General features: G+C 40.9%; 1 protein-coding gene across 2 annotated transcripts in view; it reads right to left on the bottom strand.

Annotated features, from left to right (window-relative positions):
• Window positions 1–1,507: 1,507 nt before the first annotated feature.
• The window catches only part of TBC1D23 (TBC1 domain family member 23), a 35,391-nt gene continuing 20,317 nt past the window's right edge, over window positions 1,508–16,581 (bottom strand). The window contains exons 12-19 of one of the 2 annotated variants that reach the window (XM_068160678.1): window positions 16,509–16,551; window positions 15,693–15,802; window positions 14,934–15,076; window positions 13,714–13,758; window positions 9,701–9,789; window positions 7,504–7,639; window positions 5,049–5,243; window positions 1,508–4,416 (exon numbers count right to left, since the gene is read on the bottom strand). In XM_068160678.1, coding sequence (XP_068016779.1) covers window positions 4,335–4,416; window positions 5,049–5,243; window positions 7,504–7,639; window positions 9,701–9,789; window positions 13,714–13,758; window positions 14,934–15,076; window positions 15,693–15,802; window positions 16,509–16,551 — 843 coding nt within the window. In that variant the 3' untranslated portion in view covers window positions 1,508–4,334. The remainder of the gene's footprint in view (window positions 4,417–5,048; window positions 5,244–7,503; window positions 7,640–9,700; window positions 9,790–13,713; window positions 13,759–14,933; window positions 15,077–15,692; window positions 15,803–16,508; window positions 16,552–16,581) is intronic. The other variant, XM_068160677.1, reaches the window with a different exon arrangement.

The following is a 16,581-nucleotide window of genomic DNA, read 5'->3' as shown; positions in this document are numbered from 1 at the left end:
GTATTCATGGAATGACAGAAGAGTAGGGGTTGGAATGGACCTCTGGAGATAAAGAGTCCAACGCCCCTGCTAAAAGAAGTCCGCCTAGATCACACTGCACTTGAACACATCCCGATGGGTTGGGAAAGTCTCCTCAACCTCTCTGGGCAGGAGCCCAGGGCTCCTGCAAAGCGTTTCTTCATATTGAGGTGCAGCTTCCAGTGTTTCATTTTGTATCCATCATGCCCTGTCCTACCACAGGACACTGAAAAGCGACTAGTACCTTCTTGACACCAACCCTTCAGCTCTTTATAAACACTGATCGGATCCCCTCCCTCTCTTCTCCTTTCCAGCCTAAACAAGCCCAGGGCTGGGAGAAGTCCCAGCACCTTAGAAGAAACGTCTTCACTGAAAGGGTTCTCAAACACTGGAATAGACACCCCAAGGAGGTGGGTGAATCCCTGCCCCTGGAGGTGTTTCAAAGAGGCAGAGAAGCGGTGCTGAGGGGTGTGGTTTAGCATCACACTTGGTAGAGTTAGAGAATGGTTGATCTTGAAGTTTTTTTCCACCCAAACTAATTCTGTGATCAGTACTCCAAGACCAAATCCCCTGTGTAAGGCTGGTGGATGGCAGGGACCACTCCTCCAATGTTACTTCAGCACCATATAAAACCAGAACTGTGTCACTCAATCTCCTGGTGCTCAGCACAGAGTTGGTGTGGCAACATCTTTGTGTTTGGCAAGAGCTTGTCCCAAGAGTTCTCTTACCAGTTAACAGGTAACTCATACACCTGGAACATCCCCCTCTTACTTTACAAGAGCAGCATCTCCTAAGGTACAAACCAATACTAACTGCCATGGTGGTGGTACTAGCTTTAAACATGGAGTACTTCCCCTTACATGCTGCCTGCTGTATACATTTTATGTTTTTGGGCTTTTTTTTTAAAGCATCTCTGTAAAATTGTAGATCCATGTTGTGCAGAGGCAGTATTTCTCATTCATCTCCACAAACTGAAAGCATGTAACAGCAAAGGGTTAAAGAGAAATTAAAATGGGTAGCCCGCGGTGATCCATGTCTTACACATGTTCATTTCCAGGAGACAGATAAAAGATGGGAAGTGCACAGCCATCACAATATGCACAACTGCCACTGCTTGCTGCAGTTACAAACTTTCCTTCAACAGAAGGACCCTTCAGTCTTTCCCTTGGAGCAATACAGGGAACACCTCAGACCACACTGACTAAGCCAAATGATGGCAGAAACTGACAGCTGCATGTGAGGAGGGGATACAGTAGCTATTGGGCAGACCTCCCTCCTGTTCAGATTTTTAATGAAATTAGTCTAAGTATAAATTCCAAAATACTTACACTGAGATGCCACTGAAAGTAGCTCCCTATGATCCATCATCAGCTTCTTCCACTCCAAAGACCAAATTCACTTCCACTTCACAAAACCCCTTTAGGAGAGACTCTTAATTGATTCAGAGAATTCACACAGTGTGCAACTGAACACTTTCTGACAGAACAAGTTATGTTCAAATTGTACTGGTTTATTTACAGTTCTAGTTTATAAACAGTAACACAAACATCTTTACATGAAAAAAATCTCATTGCTGAAATAGGCACAGAGTCAGAGACTCCTCAGGATATTTTCAGAGGGGAGTGGGAAGAGGAAAATGTAATACAACAGCTGCTGGGCAAAACTACAAATACATGAGTGTTGGCCCAGGTGCAATTCCATGCAAGTATTTTCAACAGTTCAAGTTCTATTGGTTTACTCAGATACTAAGGAGGAAAGGAAAAAAAGGAAAGAAAAAGGAAAAAAATGAGGAATTAGTTCCAAAATTAAAGTGCCCTAGCTTGAATCCTAGTAAAATAACTTAGAATACCTGTTTCTTATAAAGGTCAGTTTAGTTTAGTTTACCTCCTGAAGATGTACCAACTTCACACGGTTTGATTCAAACACTCAGAAGACTTCACACAGCAAAAAGTGATCCCTATTACCTTTCTTTCACATACTTTGTTTTGGCAATTTCCACATCCTTCTACAGAGATGCTGGTGCCTCAGCTATAATGACATTCCTGTACTGAGACTTTAAGCAAGAGAACCGTTCCTGGAACAAGTGGAAAGCTGCTGATAAACAACCACAGGGCTGCCTTCTCTCCAACTCATTTAGAAAGTGTTAAAAAAAAAGAGATAAACAAATCCTTGAATCAATGAAAGCAACAGCTAATGAATAAATTTATCACAGGTATATTGCACTTGAATAATTCTTTAGTGTGCACTGATTTTCATGCTGAGCATACCTTTGATGAGCACATTTCTGTGCTCAGCTGAATGCTTTAAATAGGTCTAATTGTTATCTTTGACATTTTGTTTCTGAGAAGCAAGGTAACTTGTTTTCAATGGTCATATTCTGTCATGAAGCACTAATTTCAATGCACACATTCATCCTTACAACAGAAACAGTCTCAATCTAGGAAATGTAAAATTTTGCATCAGTAAAAAAAAGAAGTCAGAGTCTTGCAGTAAAAGCTTATTGTGCATAGTAGGTTCTGGTATTTAAGAATACCTTTACCACCCATTCCAATTATGTAGACCTATCAGTGGATAGGCATTCTTAAAGAAGTTAATTTTACACACCTCTTGCATTTATTTCCCATTTATCTGCAGTCCCAGCTGGACTTAACCATTGTTGAATGTGAAAGAATCAGTATTTCTAAGATCTTTATCTGCTCTGCTCAGAAACCTAAGCTTTTAGTCACTCCCTGATACTACTCAGCAGGCAAAATCAAATTGATGGACTGTAGGTAACGGAGCCTTGGCCTTAGCAAGGCTTTTGACATGGTCTCCCAAAACATCCCTGTGAGCAAGCTCAGGAAGCATGGGATAGAAGAAAAGACAGTGAGATGGATTAGGAACTGGTTACACAATCGAGTCCAAAGAATGGTGGTCAATGGTGCCAAGTCCAGGTGGAAAGCTGTAACTAGTGGAGTCCCCCAGGGATCAGTGCTGGGTATGGTCCTGTTCAGCATCTTCATCAATGACACTAATGAGGGGACAGAGTGTCTGCTCAGCAAGATTGCTGATGATACCAAACTGAAGGCTCTGTGTCTGTTCAGCAAAACTTGGACAGACTGGAGAGCTAGGCAAAGAGGAACCTAAGGAGGTTCAACAAGGATAGGTGCAGAGGTCTGCATCTGGGAAAGAATAATAAACTGCACCAGCACAGGCTGGGAGATGATCTGCTGGAGAACAGCCCTGTGGAGAAGGGCCTGGGAGTCCTAGTGGATAACAAGTTATCCATGGGACAGCAACGTGCCCCTGTGGCCAAGGCGGCCAACGGTATCCTGGGGTGCATTAAGAGGAGTGTGTCCAGCAGACTGAGAGAGGTTCTCCTCCCTCTCTGCTCTGCCCTGGTGAGACCTCACCTGGAATATTGCATCCAGTTCAGGGCTCCCCAGTTCAAGAGGGACAGGGATCTACTCAAGAGAGTCCAATGGAGAGCTATCAGGATGATTAAGGGATTGGAGGATGTGTCCTCTGAGGAGAGCTGAGAGACCTGGGGCTTTTTAGTCTGCAGAAAAGAAGACTGAGAGGGGATTTAATAAATGTTTATAAATATCTGAGGGCTGGGTGTCAAGAGGGAGGGGACAGGCTCTTCTCAGCTGTACCCTGTGATAAGACAAAGGGTAATGGATATAAACTACAGCACAGGAAATTCCACCTCAACATGAGAAGGAACTCCTTTACTGTGAGGGTGACAGAGCACTGGAACAGGCTCCCCAGAAGGGCTGTGGAGTCTCCTTCTCTGAGACTTTCAGGACCTGTTTGAATGCATTCCTGTGTGACCTGCACTAGGTTATATGGTTATATGGTCCTGCTCTGGCAGGGATGTTGGACTCGATCTCCAGAGGTCCCTTCCAACCCCTAATATCCTGTGAGCCAATTTACTTTGAAGTGACAGTAATTTAAACCCCATCATTTTCAACTGCTTCTCCATACCAGACAGTGCTTTAATGCCTTTAATACATTTAATGTGAACCCAGCTGCATCTTCACTTGCAAAGAAGCAGATCACTCACATTAAGGCTGCATTAAAACCAAAACAAACTGACCATTATAATAAACATTTCTTCAACACAACAGCAAAAAAAGTAATAAAAAAAGGTTTAAAATCCTGTTCAGAAATTGATAATAATTTACCCTATCTTAGGCCTGCTACTCAGGCACTCCCATCAGCAAACAGAACAAGTCTCAAGTTAGTATTCAGTTAGGGAACAGTCAGCTTGTGTCCACATACAGTATCTTGGTTGTTTCTTCTTTATAAACTGCTCTCTGCAAAGTCTTTATTTATTAACTCTCCAAGGCATCCAATACTTTCATGATCTGTTGTTTTATGGCTTTGGTAGCATCCCCTGCATTTGGAATCAAATACCTTAAAAAACAAACAAAAATTAGAGAGAGCCATCATTCATTAGTTCAGTATAAAATTGAGGATCATTTCCTTAATTCTGGGTTTCATTTTTTTCTCTGCTGCAAAGAAGGATGAAGAAGTGGGGGGGGATATACTGAAAAACTACTGAGAACATAACATTTATTTCCTGCTTATAGTATGAAGCACTTCACATCTATGAACTTAGAATTATTAGGAATACTTCACAGGCCATCCTGGAAAGGGAAAGGTCTTCACTAATGGCATAGGTAGACAGTTCAAGATCTCTACAGACACTGTCCAACTGAAGCATGGCAGGCCTCAGTTTTGGGGATTTAAAGATTCTGACAGATAGCTGTAGATTGTTTATTTATGATCTCTTGGATTTGCTGAAGTCAGCAAGGTGGTGATCGACTCAACAAGCAGCAAAGTTTTCTGCCACATTTCAATTTACCTTTGTCTAACCTACTACCAAACCAATTTCATTCTAAGCAGGCAACAGGCATAGAACAATTTTGCTAATTAGCTAGGAAACTCATTTCCCACTTGTGAAAACAGAGCACCAGAATTCCCAGAAGCACAGCATGCCCCTGATTTCCAGCCTCCTGTTTGTCCCTCCTACTGAGATGGCTTACCTTTCAACTGCCAGAATTTCTATGCCTGAAGTATTGCTATTTCCATATTTAAAGGTGATCAGTTCTGGGTGTTTCTTCTTGGATGTGATTTTGACTACAGAGTTGAGTGCCTGCCGAGACTGTATGTAAGCCAGTCCCTTTCGTGATGGAATCTCTCTCAAACAGTACATGTGAGTTGCTGTTACTAGGAGATGACTTGAGAGAAAAGAAAAATACACATTAAATTTGCTAGTGAACTAAGTATCAGGTATTTAGAAAGCTAAATTCCACACATAAGCTACATGGAGAGAGCTAGGTTAAGCACTTCCCAAAGCTATGAAGCTATTTTAACACTTTAACAATCTGTGCTTTTGAAAGGTCTACCAAATACTTCCCATTTTCCTTGAGTACTGTATCACAGCCATTTTTGAAAACAAGCCCCCTTAGCAGCACACCAAGGCAGACCAAGCTGTTCACATCACCTCAACACAACACCCATGAATGCCATCAAACATCACAACCACCAGTAATTTGTCAGACCACATACAGAACAGGGAAAATGCCTCCAGCCTCTCTCTCATCCTTCAACTACACCCCAAAACCCATCCCTCCATCTACAGAGCACCAACTCTACATGTGGAGCATCAGACCTAAGCTAAAAGGACACACAGGCACTTCATGATTGTCAGTCACAAGCATTAATATGGAAACACTGATCTGCCAGCTCAGTTCAAGACTCACTTTTGCCTTCTTCAAGGAAGAAATGCATGGTTCAACTACAGGTGGCAACACACTAACTGAGCTCAGATTCAGTTTGAGAAATAACACTGTGACAGACTACTGATCATACACTAAATAAAATAAATCTAGTGGGAAAATATTAACAATAAAGCAAAGACAAGATCATGATGGAAGAGAAAGCCCAGCATAGCTTTTTGTTACCCACATTCAACATGATTTGTACTCCTTGGGGAAACCAAAATACTGTAAGCATCATGTTATGCTCTTGCAGAATGAATAAGGCCAATGAATCTTAGGGGCAAGATGGATGCATAGTACAAGGCACAGAGACAAGCACACAAAAACTGGAGCCACAGCTATTTGGGTCTATTTGGACTTGAAAAATAAGCCTGTCTACTAAAACCAATTTTTTATACTACCTTGTTTTGCAAAGCCAAACTTCTTACTAGGTTTTGCACATAATTAACATTCTATAATGCTGCAAATAAAAGAATGCAATCATACACTACCCATCAGTTACTCATGACAAAAACCTCCTGCAAATGCCTAATTGAGGGCAAAGCCACAAGAGCTGTGTGTGCGAATGCATGCTGCAGGCCCACGTACGGCTGGACGTGCAGACAGGGTAAAAATAGTGCTTTGATCAGGGCCTTCTCATGCTGCAACATCCTTGCTTTTTGAAATTATCCCAGGGAGGCTGTGGATCCCTGGAGGTGTTCAAGGCCAGGTTGGATGAGGCCTTGAGCAGCCCGGTCTAGTGGGTGGTGTCCCTGCCCATGGCAGGGGGTTGGAACTAGATCTTTAAGGTCCCTTCCAACCCAAACCATTCTGGGAATCTATGAATCCATAGCACCATTTTGTTCTAGGTAGTCTGGCACCTTCATTCCCTAGTTTAACATAAAAAATAACTTAATTGCCCAATGTTTTGGGTTGCTTTTTTTTAAAAATAGGTATCAATAGAGACATTTTCATTAAGCTTAAGATCTGGGTCGAGGCAATCCCAGGCACAAATACAGGCTGGGCAGTGACTGGCTGGAAAGCAGCCCTGAGGAGAGAGACTTGGGGGTGCTGGTGGACAAAAAGCTCAACAGGAGCTCTCAGTGTGCACTTGCAGCCCACAAAGCCAATCAGATCCTGGGCTGCATCAGGAGAAGTGTGGCCAGCAGGTTGAGGGAGGTGATCCTCCCCCTCTACTCAGCTCTGGTGAGACCCCACCTGGAGTACTGCCTCCAGTTCTGGAGCCCCTATTACAAGAGGGATCTGGAGGTGCTGGAGCGTGTCCAGAGAAGGGCCACGAGGATGATCAGAGGGCTGGAGCACCTCTCCTGTGAGGACAGACTGAAGGAGTTGGGGCTGTTCAGTCTGCAGAAGAGAAGGCTCCAAGGTGGCCTTTCAGTATCTGAAGGGGGTCTACAGGAAGGCTGGGGAAGGACTTCTCAGGATCTCAGGTAGTGATAGGACTAGGGGGAATGGGATGAAGCTGGAGGTGGGGAGATTCAGGCTGGAGGTGAGGAGGAGGTTCTTCCCCATGAGAGTGGTGAAACCCTGGAATGGGTTGTCCAGGGAGGTGGTCGAGGCCCCGTCCCTGGAGGTGTTTAAGCCCAGGCTGGATGAGGCTCTGTCCAGCCTGATCTAGTGTGGGGTGTCCCTGCCCATGGCAGGGGGGTTGGAACTAGATGATCCTTGTGGTCCCTTCCAACCCTGACTGATACTATGATACTATGAATTCCAGTACCTGGGAAACATATGTCCATTTTCTTTTACTTCATTGCAGGGGAAGTTATACTTCACATCAGGTTTATTTATCCATGTCTGGATGTTGACAACCTCTTTTCGATCATCATCTGACATTGAGGAGCTGTCAATTTCATCTGTTTTGAAGGGAGAGGTGGTAGCAAGTAAAACACACAGTCAAACAAATAGACAGACACACCTTTTTGCAAAGCCACTTTTGTCCATTTTGTTAAACTATAGACTTCAAAATAATTCAGAATTATAGCCACTCTTTTAAAAAGGCTTTTAACTAAGTACTTTTTCAGTGAATTGATAGGAATAGAGAAAACCCATTTTCATTTCACAGAACCATTGAAGATAGAAGATACTGCTGGCAGTTACCTGGTCCAACTCTCCTATTCCAGCAGGGCCATCTAGAGTAGGTTGCAATTATTACAGCAAGACTGCAATGATGTACTATAAAACCCCCTCAACTACTAAAGTAAAAACAATTATACAGAAAGAAGTTCACTTTTTGCATTCTTCTGTATCAAAACATTTCACTCCACATGCACTGGCTTTGCTTGCTCAAGTCATTGCAGTGATTCCACTTACTTGCCAAGTCTAATAGTGCTTTTAAAAGCAAATGTGAATAGAAATTAGCAAGCAACCTTTAGTCAAAATATGTTCCACCAATTCATCTTTAATAATATGGTTTGCTGAATCCAAAGACTTTTCCAAGGACTATTATGGATGCTCAAAGAACTGTGAAAACCTAATTACATCACATTTGGAGTGGCATCTTGTTAGCATTACAGCTTCATTTCACTCTGTTCCAGTTCTTATAGCAGGCTTATCAACTGTTTGTCATTAATCTTATTTAAATGACTCCATGAATCTCTTTCATTAATCTTCTTAAAGGCTTTGTTTTGTTGTTTGCTTTTTTCAGGTCAAAGATTCTCAGTTATTTGTTTCTTGCTTGGAAAACCAGCAGGATGAATGAGGTAACTCTCCCCCCGCACTCTGCCCTTGTAAGACCCCATCTGAAGGGCCGTGCCCAGTTCTTGTACCCCTAAAATAAGATGGACATTGAACGGGTCCAGAGGAGGGCCACAAAGATGATCACAGAGCTGGAACACCTTTCCTGTAAAAAGAGACTGGGATGGCTGGGTCTGTTCAGCCTGGAGATGAGGAGGTTCCTTATAGGGAATGGCTTTAAGCTGGAAGAAGGTTTGACTTGATATTAGGAAGAAATTATTATAAGGGTGGTGAGACACTGGAATGGGTTGCCTAGCTGAAGGCCAGGCTGGATGAGGCCTTGAGCAACCTGGTCTAGTAGAAGGTGTCCCTACCCATGGTGAGGAGGCTGGAACTAGATGATCTGTAAGGTCCCTTCAAACCCAAACTATTCATGGTTTTGTGAAGCTAAGTGTGCCTTTTGGTCGTGGAAAGGTTGCTACTGAGATAGTGATGCTTGGGTGTGAGGTAATATTACCAGAACAAAACCAGGACAGTAGTAGATCTACACTATTCTAATGTTAGTACAGATCTCCAAAAATATCCTTTGTGACAAGGGTGGTGTTCCAGTTTTACCTGTAATATTTCAACTAGATAAAGAAATGGCATGGGGTTTTTTTTGCCTGCAGCACGCATATCGAGACAAATCAACTGTTAATAGATTCCATGCTAAAAACCAAGGTCCAAAACACTGGAGAGGTGTGCACATATTAACCCTTTTAAGCCCACCTCCAAATATATGTTCAGAAATTCAGATCAGTATACTAACTGCCAATACTATAGAGTCAACCTGAGATCTGGCAGCCAAAAATGGCCCTTCATGTTTTGCTTACTGCCAGAATAGAGATATAATTGCAGGTCTACGTGTACAAAGCCAGTGCAGAAACACAGATCTTCACTATAGAAATAACAAGCAAACATAAACAGCCTAATAAATCCATCTGTTTCCATTGAATCCTCTTGGCTGTTCAGTGGCTGTCACAACAACAATAACAAAAATTTAAGTCTAATAAATATGGTATATTTGAAGCTGTTTCTTGGTTGGTCCCAGGCACCAGTATAAAAAGCCATGATACATTATAATAGTTAGAAAAATGTCACATTGCAAGACAAAGATGTAAAAGACACACCTATGATTTAGACAAACTTAATAACATTGTCTGAACAAGCTGATCTAGGTAAGAGGAAGATCTTCTCCTTACCAGTATCATATTCTTCTTCATCTGCTATGCTGAACACTGGTTTCACACCACGGTAGGGTTTTCCCACTCTGTCGCTGCTGCTGACGTGTCTGTTGGCAATAAAAAGGGCAGGAGAGGATATGGGATGGAAGAAGAAAAGTAACTTTCAAACTGATGGTCTGACTCCTACAATAACATATTAGCAAAATGCAAACAAGTGTGCACATGAGAAGGACAAGAGAATTTCATGAAGCTGCCTGCAAGGAAGGGGTGACTGACAGATCAAGCAGTTTGGTTAGTGAAAGCACGTAGTTCGGCTACTTGACAAGGCTGACTGTTGTAAAAAATAAAGTGAACAAACAATTGCTGTTTTGTTTAAGAAAGAACTTCTGGTCACCTAGCTAAATGACAAAACACATTGAAGACCTAAGAACGGACAGCGTGCTATGGAGGTTCTAGCATGAAACAGAAATATTTCTGGATAGTCAGGGCATCTTTACAGGGATGACAAATTGGGAGGGAGGAAAATCATGTCTGAAAACAGACTACCATGTCAGAAAGATCATCTTTCTGGTTAATTCATAAAAAAAAACCCAAAAAACAACAACAAAGCCCAAAGCAAAGTAACTTAAGGACTTCAAAGTGGAGTTACCATAAACCATCCCCTGCAGCATGAACTCTGACTTCCTGTCCTTCACTTTCTTCAGCCAAATCCTGAAAGCTTTGCTTAAGCAATTCCTACTGCTAAAATCCCAGCATCACTGGGGTTTCTCCATAGATACTGACCTCAAAAAAAATCATATTTAAATCAATTTCTGGAGGTACTGAATGGCACAAATAAAACTGAATAATAGTATTTGATAATAACCATTCCAAATTCTGAGATATTTTAAAGCTCCAGCTTAGAGCACTGTGATTACATGGTCACAGTTGTCATGTAAGGCCACGCCTTCAGAACTGTGTTCAATTCTGGGCCCCTCACCACAAGAAAGATATTGAGGTGGTGAAGCAGGTCTAAATAGCCAGTGAAGCTGGCAAAGATCCTTGAACACAAGTCTTAGAGGAACAGCTGACAGAACTGGGGTTGTGTAGGCTTCAGAAGAGGAGGCAGAGGGGAGACCTCAGTGCCCTCTACAGGGACCTCAAAGGAGGCTGGAGTGAGGTGGGAGTTTGTCTCTTCTCACATGCAACAAGTAACAGGCCATGAGGAAATGGTGTCAAGTTGCACCAGGGGCAGTTCAGGTTGGATATTATGAAAAATGTCTTCACAGAAGGGGTTTTCAGGCATTGGAACAGGCTGCCCAGGGAGGTGGTGGAGTCACCATCCTTCCAGGCATTTAAAAGACGCATGGATGCGGTGCTGAGGGATGTGCTTTAGCAGCAGTGGTGGGATTGAGATCTCTAGGTGAGTGGTTGGACTTCATGATCTCCAAGGTCTCTTCTAACCTCAACAGTTCTATGGTTTTAAAGATACAAAACTAAACCCAAACCACATCTCTCTCTTTCCCCCATTTCAGAATCTCTAACTTCTCCTTGTAAAGTGTATTCATATTTCCTATACACCATTAGCCCTCCACTTAACACCATACTGTGGAACCAAGATGGAGAGGCAAGCTCTTTAGTAATATATAAATGAATGCCAGCAGCACTTAGGCATATCTGAAAGAGTATTTGAATGTTAAAAAGAAGCCCACATTGTCTATGGGGACAATTAAGAAACAGACAAAACAAGGAAATGTTTAATAGCAAAACCAAAAGAAATAAATTAGTAAAAATTAATAAATGGTTAAACAAAAATGCATTCTACAATGAAACAAACAAAAAACCCATACAAAAACATGCTCATTAGTGCTTAAGACTATAAGCATCAATGACACTGACAATTCAAGAGGGCAGTGCTTCATTATTGGAGGGTTTTGTAAATATGCTTTAGTGATACAAAACCTTTTGAGTGAGAAGAAGCACATTTAAATAGTGTCAAATTACACAAGAGGATTTAAGAGAAGATCTCATTAGTGCTTACAGATCAAAGTTAGTCAAGAGAAGAGAAGTTAAAATGCTATTTATAAAAAGCTGGCAGTATATAAAAATGTGGCCAGGAGGTCAAGAGACATGATTCTTCCCCTTTACTCTGTTCTTGTGAGACCACACCGCAAATACTGCATCCAGTTCTGGTGTCCCCATCATACAGAGGACATAGAACTGTTGGAGTAAGTCCAGAGGAAGGCTGCAAAGATGATCCATGGGCAGAAGCACCTCTGCTATGAGGACAGGTTTAGGGAACTAGGGTTGCTCAGCCTGGAGTAGAGAAGACTTCCAAGAGGCCTTATAGCTGCCTTCCAATAGTGGAAGGGAACCTAAGGGAAGGCTGGAGAGGGACTTTTCCTAAAGGTTTCTAGCAATAGGGCAAGGGGGACTGGTTTTAAGGTGAGGGAGAGTAGGGTTAGACTGGATCTTAGGAAGAAGTTCTTAGGAAGAACTTCTTCAGTACAAGGGTGGTGAGGCTCTGGAATAGGTTGCTGAGAGAAGTTGTGGATGCCCACTCCCTGGAGGTGTTCAAGGCCAGGCTAGATGAGGGACATTGGAGTAGATATCTCTTGGGTCTCTTATGACCTAGGCCATTCCATGATCTTAAACTAGAAATGGATTTCCTTTAACCTACTTGCATGGAAGGCCATCACAAGGCAATACCTTTTCAATGGCAAATGTAAAAAGTACAATATATTAGTGAGAAACACAAAGTGGATCTAATTGAATGGATGAGAAAAGAATGCCATTCCAGGTTTTTAAGAGCTGCAATTGTAAGACTAGTGTAGTAATCCACAGTGTGAGCATATTTGAGTCAAAGGAGCAAGTGTAATAACCAAAGTGTAATTCTTGGTTACAAATAGATACTCAAGGGTCATTTAGCTATCACACAGCATCACCAAATCTTTTGAATGAGCATTTTAAGACTTTCTGACCATATTCTTTAAATTGCTGTGCTATTCAGCTAGTCCCACTTTGTTCTTTTTTAAACAAATAAAATACTGCTTGTCATTGCTCATCGTTTTGCTCACACACCACCGTTCTGTAATGCTGATGGGCCAATTCTATCCCAAATTCTTTGCAAGCTACTTGAAAGAAGAATTGGTGCAAAATCTTTGGAAACCCAAACAGCATTTTAAATCTTCGTTAAGTTCTTCAAGCACAAATTGTTCACCTGTTTCAGTCTGTGAGGGTCAAAAGCTAGAGAGTTCCTAACATACATCCAGAATGATTACTTATGAGCTATCCTGCATTTATCACAAGCAATTTTATATCATCTCAATTCACTATTTTAATTTCTGAACTAACTGTAAGCCAATAAATCTGAAACAAATTTGAAGGGGCTCCACATTTGCATGGAATCCTTTAGTTATGTGAACAAAGGAGAGCTGCAAGGCACGTTCACTTAGTAACTCAGCACTTTTCACACTAATGAGCACCTCTGTTTCCATCAGCATGTTCTATTACCATGTGATAAGAAGCATAAGAATTCCAGATTTCTGCATGGCTTCCCTGCTATATTTTAAGCTCTGATGATACTTTATGAGGACCTTAGAAAACCTTTTCATAGCTGTAGTCTCTCTTGTTAAAACTTTAAGCCATAAATTTGCTCAGTAACTGCTCCTGGTATCTTTCACTAGCACAAGTCACTAATAAAATAGATAAATATTTTACAAGTGATTTTATATTCCTTGTATGTGTTACAAGGACTTTACAAGGAAAGAGAAAAACTGCATAAAAAGCAATAGTAAGAAAGAGAACAGAAACAAAAGTAGAAGCTAAGAGCAGAAAGCACTGCCAGTACATTCTTTTTCTTCCTCTAGTCCTCTGATCAATACTTGTAAAACCCAATAGCTTTATTACAAACCAACCCAACACCTCAATACAAACCCCCATGTAAGAATGCAAGCAGTTTTGTCAGTGTAACCAATGCTTACAAATATTGTGGTGCCATGCTAAATACAACAAAGGTGGTTTTAGTCATACTGCTGAATTATCAAGCTTACCGCTCCAGGCTTGCTCTGTCTGGCCAGGGAATATTGAAAGGTATTCTACAGTACATTGGGGCAGAGGACAGAACAAAAGAATTAAATAAAAAGAAAATCAAATCAAAAAAGGTTTAAAGGAAAAAAAAAATCTAGATAAATAACTGAAGTGCTCTATATTGGCAATCTATCTTCTTTGAGGAAGATGCTTATAAATCAAAGCAAATGCTTCATGACATCCAGCCAGGAGGCAGAAAAATGTCTGTGAACATTCTACTACAAGATGCATTTTTCATGCTGTGTATGGCTCACATACAAGCCTTACTTGAAACTCTTGACACAAGAAATGCTGCTACCAAGTGCCACTGACAACTTTTTTGCCTCTCATTGTGAAAATTAGTAATTAAAAAAAACAAAAACTCATTTCCAAACACAAAAAGCCACAACCTGTACCTTCTGATTAATGACTACAAAACACTACCATTAGTCTGGGCACATGATTTCAATCTTGCTAGCAAACAAACACTATTATCTCTGTAAGATTCCTGAATACCAACATCATAGAAATAAGCAACTCCACCAGCTGTGTTTGAAGGAACTCTGAAGCAGGATATTCAATGAAAGCTTTGATAGATGGAAGCTGTTATTCTTTTATCTAGTTAAGTACTTGGAATGATTACTTCTGACTGTGGAAGTGTCTTAACAAATTTGCACATTCTTGTTCCCAGCTCTGCTTAAGACTACAAAAATGAAAAGAGTGGATTCTGGGCTTGAAAAGTAGCTGCACATTACTACTTGAAGAAAAGTTAAGATCCATTTGACAAGGCGGGACAGGGGAAAAAAAGAAAACCAACACAAAACCCCAAAACAAAATAGAACAAAACCAGTCAACAACATAGCCTATCCAGAATCTTTCTGTCATTCACCCATTCCGCTGGAGTCAGGATGGGGAGGAACTGAAAAAAAAGTGAAACCACTCCTGACTTTTAGACTCAATACAGTCAAACTAACCATGCAGTGACAAATTCTAGGTAAATTTTCACATTGGCCTTGCAAGACTAAGGCAGCACAGTAGGATGACTGTGTTGTGATAAAATTGTGAGGAGGATAGGGGTAGAAATCTGAAAGTTGAAACCGGAATGTAACTTTTTTCCCCCCAATTAGCACAGTTATTTACAAAACAACCTCCCAAAATGGGAAGTCACTCCTCACTGCTGATTCCCAAGAGATCAATTACTTACCTGTCCACTGGAGTGGATGTATTTTCAATAAAACTAATTACTTTTTCTTTCACATTCACAGATTTAGTCTTCAAAGCAACTGTCATTTTATTTACTAGGGACTTTACTCCTTTTCCATCATTTGAACCATTAGGAGAATCACCCTGTAAAAAGTAACTCCTCTCAGAATTAATCACACAAAACCAATCTTCTATCATCTCTAGTTTTTTAACAAAGGAAGTAGACTACAAAATAGTCATTTACTTTTTAGCAGAGCATTGATCACAGCATTAACTATTCTTCTAGAGTTGCATCGAAGACATGCATCTATGGTAAAGGTGATCCAAAAGTAAGCTTCACCTATCTTATTACTGTGTACTCTGATATGAAAGTCCAGAGCAAGGAATTCTATTATAGATAAGTGGTATTCAAATTCAAAGCTAAATTCTACACCCAACATATCATCTGTAGGAAAGAGATAATTTTGAGCTTTCCAATGAAACTGTATGCCAGTGTCATACTAATTCATTCCCAGAGCCAGGAAAAGAATTGCTCATTACGCCGATTCTGCTGCAAGTTCTTCTCTACAAGTTCTTCTCAAGAGGATAAACATGTTTAGGTTTTCTCCAACTAGATGGTGACTATGGTTTGAAACTAAATACACAACTGAAAGCAATCATGACTTAACTATTTTACAGAATAGAATGAGGAATATGAAGAAAATTCAGTACACCTGGGGCTCCCACCCTACTATATCACCACAGTGTAAAATTCACTTACATCAACAGAGGAGTTTATGCTACTTCTCGAGCCTGAGGTGCTAGCAATCCAGTGGCCATATCCATTTTCTGGTCCTTCCACATTGATGTCTGCTAAGTGCTGCTGGAGGGCTGTTAAAAGGCCATCAGAAAAAAACATTCAGAACTGCACTGGAATTAGTGTGCTGATCTAGATCCCAAGACTGATCAGGAACAATTTTTGCTCCATACAATTTAATAAAAGAGAGAGATTCAGATAATCCTATGATCATTCCTGGCTTTCCTTTCAGTAGTACACAGGCATTAGCATAATCTTTATGTTGCTAAAGAAAACAGTTAAAATGCAGCAGCTACTAAAAATAAATCTCTGCTATCATCCTAAAGATAGCTCTTACAACACTACACATGGACTACTAGCTGCAGCACAGATCTCTCCACTGTTGGAGAACCCAATTCCAGCAACATAAACTGAAGAATTATGAACTGATCATTTAGGAAAATACAGCAACAACTGATAGTAATTAGCAAGTAGCATTTTCATATGGATCTGCAATCTTCAGAAGCTAAACATCAAGAATAAGTTAGGGAAAAAAGGGGCATTTCCTCCCCATCCTGGGCATTTCCTGTATTCATTTTTCACCATTCAGATATATGGGTAACTCATAACAGTTAACAGTGATTTACACAACCAAGTGCTGACTTACACAAAACAAAAGCCTAACAAATAAGACCTATTTGTTACTAATTTAGTTGATTCACAGCCAAAGCCTAATAAAAGTATCAACTGAGTTAAGATACCAAGTTTCCTCAAGCCAAAGCTCATGATTAACAACCTTACCCATAAATCCTCCTTTGGCAATGCTTACATACTCCTTGTTTTTCTGCAACAGAAAAGATGTATTTGGTTGAAG

This window comes from Melanerpes formicivorus, unplaced genomic scaffold, assembly GCF_026170545.1.
Source record: "Melanerpes formicivorus ecotype bairdi unplaced genomic scaffold, bMelFor1.0.p_v2 SCAF_51, whole genome shotgun sequence".
NCBI classification, from domain to species: domain Eukaryota; kingdom Metazoa; phylum Chordata; class Aves; order Piciformes; family Picidae; genus Melanerpes; species Melanerpes formicivorus.
Note: the sequence above shows the minus strand (reverse complement) of the source record. Positions and strands in the feature narration are given on the sequence as shown.